Source organism: Neovison vison, chromosome 13 (genome assembly GCF_020171115.1).
Source record: "Neovison vison isolate M4711 chromosome 13, ASM_NN_V1, whole genome shotgun sequence".
Classification (NCBI taxonomy): Eukaryota; Metazoa; Chordata; class Mammalia; order Carnivora; family Mustelidae; genus Neogale; species Neogale vison.
In genome coordinates, this window is record NC_058103.1 from 98726819 (window position 1) to 98739189 (window position 12371).

The 12371-nt window shown below is 50.8% G+C and overlaps 1 protein-coding gene across 1 annotated transcript in view; it reads left to right on the forward strand.

Annotated features, from left to right (window-relative positions):
* ITGA11 (integrin subunit alpha 11) overlaps nucleotides 1-12371 on the forward strand; it is a 112046-nt gene that overhangs the window by 64835 nt on the left and 34840 nt on the right. Inside the window, exons 8-10 of the mRNA XM_044230323.1 lie at nucleotides 3507-3651; nucleotides 4134-4299; nucleotides 5640-5710. Coding sequence (XP_044086258.1) covers nucleotides 3507-3651; nucleotides 4134-4299; nucleotides 5640-5710 — 382 coding nt within the window. The remainder of the gene's footprint in view (nucleotides 1-3506; nucleotides 3652-4133; nucleotides 4300-5639; nucleotides 5711-12371) is intronic.

Here is a 12371-nt window from a genome sequence, read left to right on the forward strand (position 1 = left end):
TGAGTTGTGAGTATCCAGCTCTCACTGCTCTCAAGGAACTTGTGATCTGATTTACAAAGGAACAAATCCAAGGCTTTTTACACAATAGAAAATTACAATTTTAAATTTGATGATTCATGTCAATATTTACCCCGTTGCAGATTCATACAGATAGTCACATGATTCCACTACATGGAAATATGAACCTGAAAATTCTTGGCTCCAGATATAATAAAACCTGTTTCTCCCCTGCCATACTTTTTTTCATGAGTTTTGTGGCTGGGCCTGACCCTTTCATGAGGTGATGGAAACATCTAGAATCTCCTTTGAGCGACTGGCAGAGTTCTCACTCCACTGGGTCAGGCTGATGCTCAAAATTTGCTGTAGTCACATCAAGTGTGACTCTAGCTTCCTTTAGTTCACAGCTCATATTAAATTTTGAATTTTTTTTTAGGCTAACCACAATATCATACAGCTGAGAGAATGGTGGGTCTGTCTCTCTCTTTTTTTTTTAATTTTTTTTTATAAACATATATTTTTATCCCCAGGGGTACAGGTCTGTGAATCGCCAGGTTTACACACTTCACAGCACTCACCAAAGTACATACCCTCCCCAATGTCCATAACCCCACCCCCCTTCTCCCAACCCCCCTCCCCCCAGCAACCCTCAGTTTGTTTTGTGAGATTAAGAGTCACTTATGGTTTGTCTCCCTCCCAATCCCATCTTGTTTCATTTATTCTTCTCCTACCCACTTAAGCCCCCATGTTGCATCACCACTTCCTCATATCAGGGAGATCATATGATAGTTGTCTTTCTCCGCTTGACTTATTTCGCTGAGCATGATATGCTCTAGTTCCATCCATGTTGTCGCAAATGGCAAGATTTTATTTCTTTTGATGGCTGCATAGTATTCCATTGTGTATATATACCACATCTTCTTTATCCATTCATCTGTTGATGGACATCTAGGTTCTTTCCATAGTTTGGCTATTGTGGACATTGCTGCTATAAACATTCGGGTGCACGTGCCCCTTTGGATCACTACGTTTGTATCTTTAGGGTAAATACCCAGTAGTGCAATTGCTGGGTCATAGGGCAGTTCTATTTTCAACATTTTGAGGAACCTCCATGCTGTTTTCCAGAGTGGTTGCACCAGCGTGCATTCCCACCAACAGTGTAGGAGGGCTCCCCTTTCTCCACATCCTCGCCAGCATCTATCTTTTCCTGACTTGTTGATTTTAGCCATTCTGACTGGTGTGAGGTGATATCTCATTGTGGTTTTGATTTGTATTTCCCTGATGCCGAGTGATATGGAGCACTTTTTCATGTGTCTGTTGGCCATCTGGATGTCTTCTTTGCAGAAATGTCTGTTCATGTCCTCTGCCCATTTCTTGATTGGATTATTTGTTCTTTGAGTGTTGAGTTTGCTAAGTTCTTTATAGATTTTGGACACTAGTCCTTTATCTGATATGTCGTTTGCAAATATCTTCTCCCATTCTGTCAGTTGTCTTTTGATTTTGTTAACTGTTTCCTTTGCTGTGCAAAAGCTTTTGATCTTGATGAAATCCCAATAGTTCATTTTTGCCCTTGTTTCCCTTGCCTTTGGTGATGTTCCTAGGAAGATGTTGCTGCGGCTGAGGTCGAAGAGGTTGCTGCCTGTGTTCTCCTCAAGGATTTTGATGGATTCCTTTCTCACATTGAGGTCCTTCATCCATTTTGAGTCTATTTTTGTGGTGTAAGGAAATGGTCCAATTTCATTTTTCTGCATTTGGCTGTCCAGTTTTCCCAACACCATTTATTGAAGAGGCTGTCTTTTTTCCATTGGACATTCTTTCCTGCTTTGTCGAAGATTAGTTGACCATAGAGTTGAGGGTCTATTTCTGGGCTCTCTATTCTGTTCCATTGATCTATGTGTCTGTTTTTGTGCCAATACCATGCTGTCTTGATGATGACAGCTTTGTAATAGAGCTTGAAGTCCAGAATTGTGATGCCACCAACTTTGGCTTTCTTTTTCAATATTCCTTTGGCTATTCGAGGTCTTTTCTGGTTCCATATAAATTTTAGGATTATTTGTTCCATTTCTTTGAAAAAGATGGATGGTACTTTGATAGGAATTGGGTCTGTCTCTCTTAACTGGGAGCTTGAAGATGCTCTGAACTAGCTTCTTCCAGGCTCCGTGAATTCCTGGATATTCAACCTCTAAATCATGCCCATGGGTTCATCAGTGTGTCTGGTGATGGGCTTCAACCTAGCATCATGGAGCTTAAATCTATGGGTCAGACCATATGGGTTAGACCAGAGTCTATGTGGGAAACATTTATCTTCAGATCCTTACTGGAAAGTTCTACCTGCTGGGCCAGACTTTGGGTCCAGGCCATATCATTCCTACTCAGAACGTCACGGTATAAAGGAGGATTGGCCATAGAGGCACTGAGAGCCCGGGATGGTTCCAGAGCCGGGTTTCCTGCTTCTGAGATGGGCAGCCAGCGGCAAGAGCCTGTCCACAGTGTTATGGGCCAGCGGGCCAGGCCCCCAGTCCCTGGCTGCAGGGCCCAACAGGCAGGCCAAGCACCTGCTCCAGGCACTGAAAACAAAGTAAAAAGCAAGAAAGAGGAGTATTTGTCATGGAATTTGATATTTAATAGCTCCCAAAATAGAATTGAAATAGTCCTCGTGGGAAAAGTCAGAACTTCGTTCAGGCTGCATTCCGTGTATTTTACGGATTAATGTTATTTGGGTGTTGAGTTACTCTGGCCCATCGCCCTTTCAGTGTGTAAGGAAGAGCTTCTCAAAATTAGATCATTAGATCTTTGGAAAAATACTGATGCCTAGCCCATGCCCCAGAGCTTCTGATTACATGCCCAGTTGGGGCCTGGACATTGGCATTTTTTTAAACTCCTCAGGTGATTCTAATGTACAGCTGGGATTTTGAACAACTAACTTAGACACCTTTAAGGTGTCTAGAGGTCCCCATCTGGGGCACCTGGCTGGCTCAGTCTGTTAAACATCTGCCTCCAGCTCAGGTCATGATCCCAGGATCCTGGGATTGAGCCCTGGATCAGGCTTCCTGCTCAGTGAGGAGCCTGCTTCTCCCTCTGCCTCTGCCCCTTTGCTCCCACTCCTGGTGCAGTCGGTTAAGCATCCGACTCAGTCTGGGCTCAGGTCGTGAATCTCAGGTTCTTGAGATCAAGCGGCACATTGGGCTCTGCACTCAGGAGGGAGTCTGCTTGAGATCCTTTCTCCCTCTCCTTGTACCCTTCCCACTCGTGCATTCTCTCTAATAAATAAATAAATCTTTCAAAAAAAAAAAAAAAAAAAGGACAAGCAGATACATGACCCATCTGGTGAATGAGGAGTGTGGGCATCCCAACCCAGCTTCTTCTTTGGTTCTAGATCCCAGCCCTTTTGGGTCGCTCCCTCTGGGAGTGGGCTCACCCCTACTTCTGTGGCTGCCCCCTGGAGGAGCTCGGGGGGTTCCCCATCCCTACATCCCTCTTCTGACCTTCCCCCTGCACTCTGGTTTCAGCTCAGAGGCTTTCCAGAAAGGTGGAAGGAAAGGGGCTAAGAAGGTCATGATCGTCATCACAGATGGGGAGTCCCACGACAGCCCAGACCTGGAGAAGGTGATCCAGCAAAGCGAGCGAGACAACGTGACCAGATACGCTGTGGCCGTGAGTCCTGCCCCTCATGTCCCACCCCGCGTGCTCCTAGAGGCTTAGCCATCAAACCCCTGGGGAGTCCCAGGGACATAATTCTAGGTCGTGAACAAGCTGTCCAGACCCTCCAATGGGCCTCTCCTTGTTTCATCTTCTCCTAAAGAGGATCTGGGGAGTTTTCCTTCAGCGCTGTCCAGAGCCATCCAAAACACTTATGGAGTTTGGGGGATTTTTTTTCTTCCATTGCCAAGGAGGTTCTGAAACTTCAGAACTCTAGGAAACAACCCCCAAGTCACCCGGCTCCTGACCCCTATCTTAGACCAGGGGCCTTCTGTTGCCCCTATAAGACAGCCTGTCTCAAGCTGCAAGTAGAACCCCAAGTTCTGCTCCTGGTGGCTGAAACGGAGGCCCCAGCCACTTGAGGGACAGCGGCCACAGGTGTGTGAGGAGGTCTGGGCTACGTCCTGGTTGGTCACTCTGCCCCTGTTCCCTGGCAGGTCCTAGGCTACTACAACCGCAGGGGGATCAATCCAGAAGCTTTTCTAAATGAGATCAAATATATCGCCAGTGACCCCGATGACAAGCACTTCTTCAACGTGACCGATGAGGCAGCCCTGAAGGACATTGTTGATGCCCTGGGGGACAGGATCTTCAGCTTGGAAGGTGAGCGATGCCTACCGAGAGGGGTCTGCGTTCCTGGGCTCACATCAGGTGAACCCTGTGGAATGATATCCAGCCCCACAACACGGAGTGCTTTAGCAGGAACCATCCTATAAACCCATGCTACTCCGTGAGGGACCAGGGCTTTGCTGGCATTCTCCTCCTGGGACCACTGGCGATCCTGAAGCCTGTAGGAGCCAAGGGACTTGCCAGACCTTCCCCGGCTTGGGAAGGAGACAAGGTCTGACCTAGTGTCACCAGAATTAGCAAGTACAAAATACCGTGTTTGTGGCAGACTGACCCTAAGACATTATCTGCTGGTTGTCTGAAATTAAAATGAACTGGGCATCCTGTATTTTATCGGGCAAGCTTAGTTTGGACAAAGCTGGGCCTGCCTCCATAGTCCAAAATGCTTAATCCCTGAGTCCTTCTGCCTCCCACCAAAAGCACGTCAAGTAGGGTTCCTCCTGATTGCCTCTCTCCTTACTATGTACACTCCAGTTTTGTCTGCATGGCTCTCCTTTGTGCAGTGTCTTGCTAGAGCGGGCCCTCCCAACACTGGGCTGGGCCACATGGGAGGGTTTGTAAACAGAGAGAAAGCAGCATCCCGGGCCCTGAGTGTATTGGAAAAGATGAGCTCCAGAGACAAAAGCAGCCCTCATCCACTAGGATAAAGGGGTAGAAAGTGTGAGCCTGAGTTTTGAAACTCACCCCAGGACTTAAATATCCAGATGAGAGTACTTCTTCTAGAAACGGTTGCCTTGGGTGTGGAGAACATCGACTCCACGGTCCGGGGGCGGGGGGTTGGGGAGGGGTGCTTTTGTGGGGTGGGGCTTTCAGCACACATGGGTTTCTTGTGCAAAGCTGTGGTGGTGAGAGGTCTCCCTCCCAGGGGTCGAGCCAGCATTTGGGAATCATCCAAAAGCATCTGGAACCAAAGCTGGTGAAAAATAAGAATGAGAGAAGTGCAGAAAGAAATGGAATTTCCACTTCTTGCCAAAAATGTAGACTATTTCTTTCCATGCACTTTCCTTGATCTTTCCCCTATTTTGACAGTCAAATAGCATGCACACTCTGTCCTATAACTTGTCCCAAACCCTTTTCAGCAGTGACGGGGTTACTAATAGTAAAGCCAGTGCCAAAGGAAGGTTCCCGGTGCCTCTCCCTGCAGGCTGCCTGCCTGTGGGGCCACCCAGAAAGGCAGTGTGGCTGGACTCAGCCTCAGGCCCTCTCTGCCCTCCCTGAAGGGGCCGCCAGGACACAGGTGTTGGCTGAAGATGCAGGTGTGCGTGGTGCTAAGCGGTCAGGTGCGGAGCTGAGATCCCTCTGTCCTTCTGTTTTAGGCACCAACAAGAACGAAACATCCTTCGGGCTGGAGATGTCGCAGACCGGCTTTTCATCTCACGTGGTGGAGGTGGGTTGGGGTTGGAATCACCTTCCCATACACTTCGCAGCTCTCTAGGTGGTCACCCCACCTTTCCTGGGCTCTCACCACTCTCTGTGTCTCTGGGTCTCTCTACCTCTGTCTGCCGTGGCTGCAAGAAGGAAGTCAAAGTCTTCAACTTAAAAGAGGTTGTCTCAAGCCCTTTTCAGCAAGGAGTGGTCTACAAGTAATGAACCACCCCCTCCCTGAGCGGGGCTGCTGGGGGCATTTCCTCCAGGCCCAAAGGTCCCAATTGGTCTGCAGAGCCCTGCGTGAAAATTGGGTCAAAGCAGCGAAACCGATAGCATTGCGCTCCTAGAGTCCTGCTCCCTTGGCAGCCGGGCCATGCAGGGGCGTGGCTCCGCACCGATGCTGGCAGGTGTCCAGATGTGCCAGATTCATTCCCCCTGCAGGATCGGCAGCAGCTGGCAGAGGTCCCAGGTGGGCACGCAGGGTCACAAGCAGCATGCCCTGTCAGAGGCTCTGCTTCACAGAACGTCAGGCTGTCACTCCCCGGGCACACCCCTCCCCTGAATCTGATTGACAAGATGGGGTGGAACCTCACAGGATCGCCAGAGGGGCAGAGAGTCAGTGTCTGTGAGAATGTTCTGGTAACTGTGGAGCCCTGTCTGGGAGCACCATGTGGTGGAAGGGCCGCGCGTCAGGAGTCTGTCTCAGTGGACGTGCGTTGGGCAGACAGTGTCCTAGCTGTTCCCAAGTTGGCACCATGGGAGTGTATTTCTGCCTCTTCATTTGCCAGAAAAGAACTATTGGTCCTTCCTGCTTATACACCGCCTTCATTATCTCACCGATCCCCGCCCCCCACTCCTCTGTGAGGTGAATCAGGCGGGATTCCTAGGTGCCGGTCTCCAGAGGAATAAACTGTGTCACATGAAGTCTGAGGGACCCCCTGAAGTGACATAAGCCAGAAAACACCAGTCTTACACTCTTCCTCCCCACACCAAGCAACTGCTCCCTTAAAGCTTATGGACTCTAAAGGGGTCTGAGTCAGAAATCCCAAATCAGAGTGGGGGTAAGGCAGGGGACATGTGCACAGCAGGCAGCAGGCGGAAGGGCGGAAACCTGATTCACGCTCCGCTGTTCCTGAGCTGAATCTGGACAGGCTCATGCCCACCCCGAATATAGCAAGATCTAAATGGAACTGCCTATAAGAATAACACTCCTGTTCTATGCACACAGCACTTCAGAATTTTCCAGGAAATTCCTGCGCCCCATTTCATGCTCCACACAGCCCTGCCAGGTTGGCAGCAGGAAATAGTTGTCCATTTTAGGTGGTCAGATCTGCATATCTTTTCCATGCCTTCCCGGGGCTGGGCCATACGTTTGGTCCTGGAAGGTACAGGCTCCTGCTTTGAATACCGTGTATGCCCCGCAATCAGGGAACCTGAAGAGAAGGGGAGGTTATGACGAGGTTCAGGTATTCAAGAACACTGAGATGAGTCTGGAAAATGACCCAGGCAGCTCAGTGTGTCGAGCGAGATGAGTCCTTGCAGGATCCGTGGGCTCCCCAGCTGCACAGGGGAGACCGAGAGCTCCCAGCCAGGCTGTTATTTAGGTCAAGGTCATGCATAGCCCTGTGCAGATTCTCCCACGTGTCCAGCTTGTTTTCATTCCCTGGCTGGAGAGACCACGGTGCCCTTCCCATCCTCATCCCCACGCCCGGCTCTTCTAAAGCCCCCGAGTCCTGTTTTCAAGTAACAGGCATCTGGAAGTTTTTATCTGATAGGACTCTTAAAGAGATGATTAAATTCGAATCTGAGACACTTTAACACTTAAAAAGGAAAAAAAAAAATCCTTCCAAATCTGAAGGAATGGAACGATGGTGGGCTGTTGGCGCTGTGACTGGCCATTGGGTGGCTATTTTAGGGCATGGAGGTTTCTCAGGGTGGGCCACTGATGCTGTCATAATTGGCCACAGCCGTCCTGTCCCTCCGAGTCCAGCTCCACAGCTCCCAGGGTCAGTCAGAGCTCTGCGGGGTTGGAGAACAGGCGGTCCAGGCGTTTAGCTTTGCCGAAGTGGGTCTGGAGCCCCAGTCAGTCTGTGTTCTGGGCAAGCTACCAGGCTCCACCTTCCCCAAAAGTGCTCTGCCTCAGACAGCTTCTTCCTGTGAATGTGTGAAGAGCTTTCAGCTGCCCTGGACCTGTTTAGTTAGGTCAGAGAGAACGATCTCTAGTCCCAGGGGAAGGACCCCATAGAATGTCCTTAAAGAGCAGAAGGGCCCAACCTGGGCTGCTGTTGTCTACCTAGCAAGGGAAATAGCCTTTGAGGGAAAAAGGATGAAAGCAACTAGAAAAAAAGAGACTCCAGTGCCTGGGGTAGGAGAGGAGGCCCCAAAATGTCACTTGGTCACCCAAAGAACCCAATGGCCCAGGCCACAGGAGCCTCCGGGGAAACCCAGGGAGCTACAGTCAACCCAGGAAACTCAAGTCTCAATTTGCAAAAAGAGGGAAAAAGATATTTGGGAAATTACCATCAGGAAAACCAGCTGTGGATCTCCGGTCAAATTTGAAAACAAATTTTGAAGCCAATGGCTCCATTAGCATTTGGAAATGAATGCAAAGGTCACTAATAGCTGGAGGGGGTTTCTATTAGTCCTGGCTGCCTGCTGAGGTAGTGAACTCCCTGGTGAGCTGGGTAATCAAGAAGAAGCTGCAGGAGTCTGCCAGAAAGCTTACAAAAGGGATCCATACCTCCCAAGGGGCTGTGACTCTATGAAGCTATAATGCCCACAGGCCGGGAGGGGAAGGTATGCTGGAAGGAAGGGACTATGAATAATCATTGCCCATTGGTGGTGGATGGAGCTGATGGGGGGGGGGGGGCTCCTCTTACCTGAGCCCTCAGGTAAGCCCTCAGCTGAGGAATTTCACTCGGACCTCCTACCCCGCAGTCCATAGGTCTCTCCAACCCGGAAAGTTTACAGAAGGAAGCATTTTTATTAGGAGGGGTCCTGTCTACACAAATACTTTGGTGACTGACCTGAGATGGGAAGAGACTATTTTCCTTTCACCTACACGTGATGGCCCAGCAGGACAGCCCTCAGTTATTCTGGAACAGGCCGAGAACAGAGAGCCTCCCACCTCCCCGACCAGCTGCCCTGTCAGCCTGTGCCCTTCCCGCAGCAGCCCCTGGGGTGGTGGGCCAGAGCACAAAGGCCCTTGGCCATTATCAGAGGCTCTGAACTGCTGAAACCTTCAGGTTGTCATCTTTCCTAAAGGTTTTACATCTGAACTAGTTTGGCACATTTGATTCAATCAAAAATGAAAGAAACTCATCCATAATAATGATGCAAGGGGTTGACACCTGGAGGTTGTAAACTCCTCTATGCCCCTGTAACTAGGGCAGGCAATTGGGGTGTTCTTGCGCTCCATCCTGTGTGGCCAGGGCGTGGGAACCAAGGTCTGTCAGTTTGCTGTTCCAGATTGTTCACAGGTGGCTTCTGGTGGCAGGAATCATGTCCAGTTCATTGGGAGGTCCTCCTAAGCCCCAGGCCCTCAGGCTGTGCACTGGTGCCCAGCACCCCACTCCTGGACCTCATTCCTGGAAACTCTGATCAAGACCTTGCTCCCCACAACCCCTCCTTGCCACCCTGGCTCCCGGTTTCCAGCCCAGTGAAGGGCTGGAAAGGATTGAGGTCCTGTTTCTGGCTGTCTCTTGCCTAACCCCATCTAAACCTCTTGGCACTCGTCCCTTCCTTAGGCTCCTCTTTGGACTTGTTAAAAAACACACCATCTTAGGACAGAATCGGAGCAGTTAGTGAAAGTATAATCCATCCTCTTAACAATGTATTTGCTTTGGGAGGGGCTCTCGGCCCTTCTTCAGTCACTCTGGTGATGGGCACACAGGCACTAGGGAGCCATGGAGGAGTCTGGGAAGGAGGACAGCACTCAGCGTCCTATAGGTGGCCCGTACACCAGTGCACAGGGCCACCAGCAGCCACCCCCACCCGCCTGCACCACCCTACCTAGCCAAAGCCGAGAAGAATGGCTGGCATCTGGTATCCTCATTCCATTACTACTGGGCAAGAAGAAAGCACTGCTGGCTGTGTGGCCTCAGACAAATCATTTCACCTCTCTGAACCTCAGTCTTTGAGCAGATGTCTGAAAAATATTTGCTGGAAGTGAATCTTGAGGCTTGGAACTGGAAGTGTACATTTCAAGTCTTGCTAATAAATCAAGTAAGGGTTTCTTAAAATCCTTTCCTAACTCCACCCATCTCCTCAGTTGCCCACCCCTTTCTGCCGAGGCCCCCCCAACGAGGCTGCCCTAGCCTCCAACGGGGCCCTCCCCTTGGGCTACCAGCGGTGCCAACCTGACCATGAGGTCTGCCTCTTTACTCCTGACTCCCTGGTGTTTTATGGATGAATTAAAGAGTGAGAGAAGAGCTACTACATAACGAGGCCTTATTGGCTGCCCAGCATCATGCTAGGAATTAAAAATGTTAATCCTCACAACAAAACAACTTACAGCTGTGGTGGAGACAGAGCGAGTGAGGGAGAGAGAGAGGCTCCCACAAGGTCAGACAGCTAGAAGCTCTGTCTGGCTCCAGACCCCAGGGATGCTCAGCCTTAGCCCGGTGGATAGTCTGGGTCCCATCATTCTTGGCTGTGGGACTGTCCTGTGCATGGTAGGCAGCAGCCACTAGCCCCAGATGTCATACCGAGCCCAACACCACCTCCAACCCCCTGCTCTGACAACCAAAACTGTTTCCAGGTATTGCCAAATATTGCCTGGGGGCCAAAGTGCCCCCATTCAGGAACCACTGCCCTAGACTATGCTGTTTCCAGGGCTGGGGATGCAGACTGGCTGGAACATGGTTTGAAGAGATATGGTCACATGCCCAGGGAGCCTTCCTTCCACTCAGCTGGGAAGGCAAGACTGCTGCAGAGGCCGGGTCAGAAAGCAGCTAAGAGCTGAGCTAGCAGAGTCTGATGGCAGGTGCTATGCTCAGGTGAATGCAAGTACAAGTTGTCCATAGGGAGGGCATGGACTTGGCCTTGACCATGCCTGCATCCTCATTTCTGCACAGAGCACCAGAAAAGGCAGCTTATGCCAAGGGTCCAGGGGCAAGGCCACCCAGGCACACCTTGGCCCTATCAGGTGGGAGCTCAGGTAGCCCCAGGGGAAAGGAAGCCATAAATTGGGGCACCTGTGCCGGGCCTGGGGCATGGGATAAGGCTCTTCCTTGGAATGCCCTGCTATTTGTGATCCAGCTGGGTCTCCCTGCCCGGCTCCTCTGCCAGGCTTTGGCCATTTGGGGGGCCCTGCCCATCCAGATTTTTTCCAAATTCAAATTGTCTAGGCTCCCCTAGCTGAGGAAAGAGAGTGCCATAGCGTGGTTTGGTCCAGTGGCCTTCACTTGCCCTCCCGTCCACTGTACTCTGCAAGGCTCTCCCTGGCAACAGACCCTAGCAACCTGGAAACATAAGCCGCAGCCCCTGCTAGGATAAAACAACATAAAGCAAGAGCCTGTGAGCCCTCAGCTGGCCCAGTACCACCAGATCCAGAAGGCCAGTGGAATCCTGAGCCCCACTGGTCGGTATCAGTCCTCCCCAGCGGAATCCCAGGCATGTCACCTGATCCAGTCCTCCTCAGTTCATTGTAGAGGCCCCTTATTATCTGCAAAGCCAAAAACTCATCTTCCAAGGCCTCTCCATGAAGGAAGAAGCCTGGTCCTGCAGTAGCAAACTTGGACTCAGCCAGAAGAGAGAGGGAGGAGAGAGAGGGGGGAGGCCCATGCATCATGACCCTCTTAGAGGGTGCTCTGATGGAAAACCAGAAGCAGAGTAGGAGCTGCCCATGGGTATTTTCTCCAATGCCCAACCCACCTCCCTGCTCCAAATCGTAGCCCTGCCCCAACTTGCTGTGCAGCCTCAGGCAAGTCACTTTCCCTCTCTGAAGCTCAGACGCCTTTTGTCAAGTGCAGATAATGAATATCTGTCCTGTAGGCCTCGCACAGTGGGTGGCTGGATGAGAAAGTACTCTGCAAAGAAGGGGGCATGACCCAAGTTCAAGGAACACTGGTAATGACCATGGGCAGCAAGTCTTTGAGGCCCCAGCCCCAATCCTGGCCTGGCAGATGTCAGGCACTCCCAAGCTGAGGCTCACATAGAGTAGGAGGAAAAAGCTAATTAGAAAGTGTGACATTAAACACAACCAAGCATATCAGACTCTCCAGAGACCGGCTCACTTACAGTTGTAAAAACATTCTCTCTGAACAGTCAGTTCCAGTTCCAGAGTATTCCGACCCTTTAAACCTTATCTAAGATCAGCTTCAGTCTTTAAAGTGACCCCTGGGAAATGAGAAATGGAAGGTCAGCTTCAAGTTCACGGTCCTGCCCCCTCCACTGCCACCAGTGAGATCAACTCCCAGTGACCTTGCCACAATCCTGACTGTCCCAAGGCCAGATTCACGTTTTTCCATTGGCACCATCGCTTTGGAGGTTTGGGGAGAAGGAGTGGGGGAACATGAAATCCTGCCAACCAGCCTGGATCAGGGAGCTTCAGTGTGGGGGTGGGGAGAAGTGACTTCACCAGCTAGTGCTCTCATAGTCCGAAGTTGGGGTACCACCTGCCTGGCCCAGAATGGCCAAGGTCATCCAGGAAGGTGGCCCTCCCTGATTCTACTACCTTC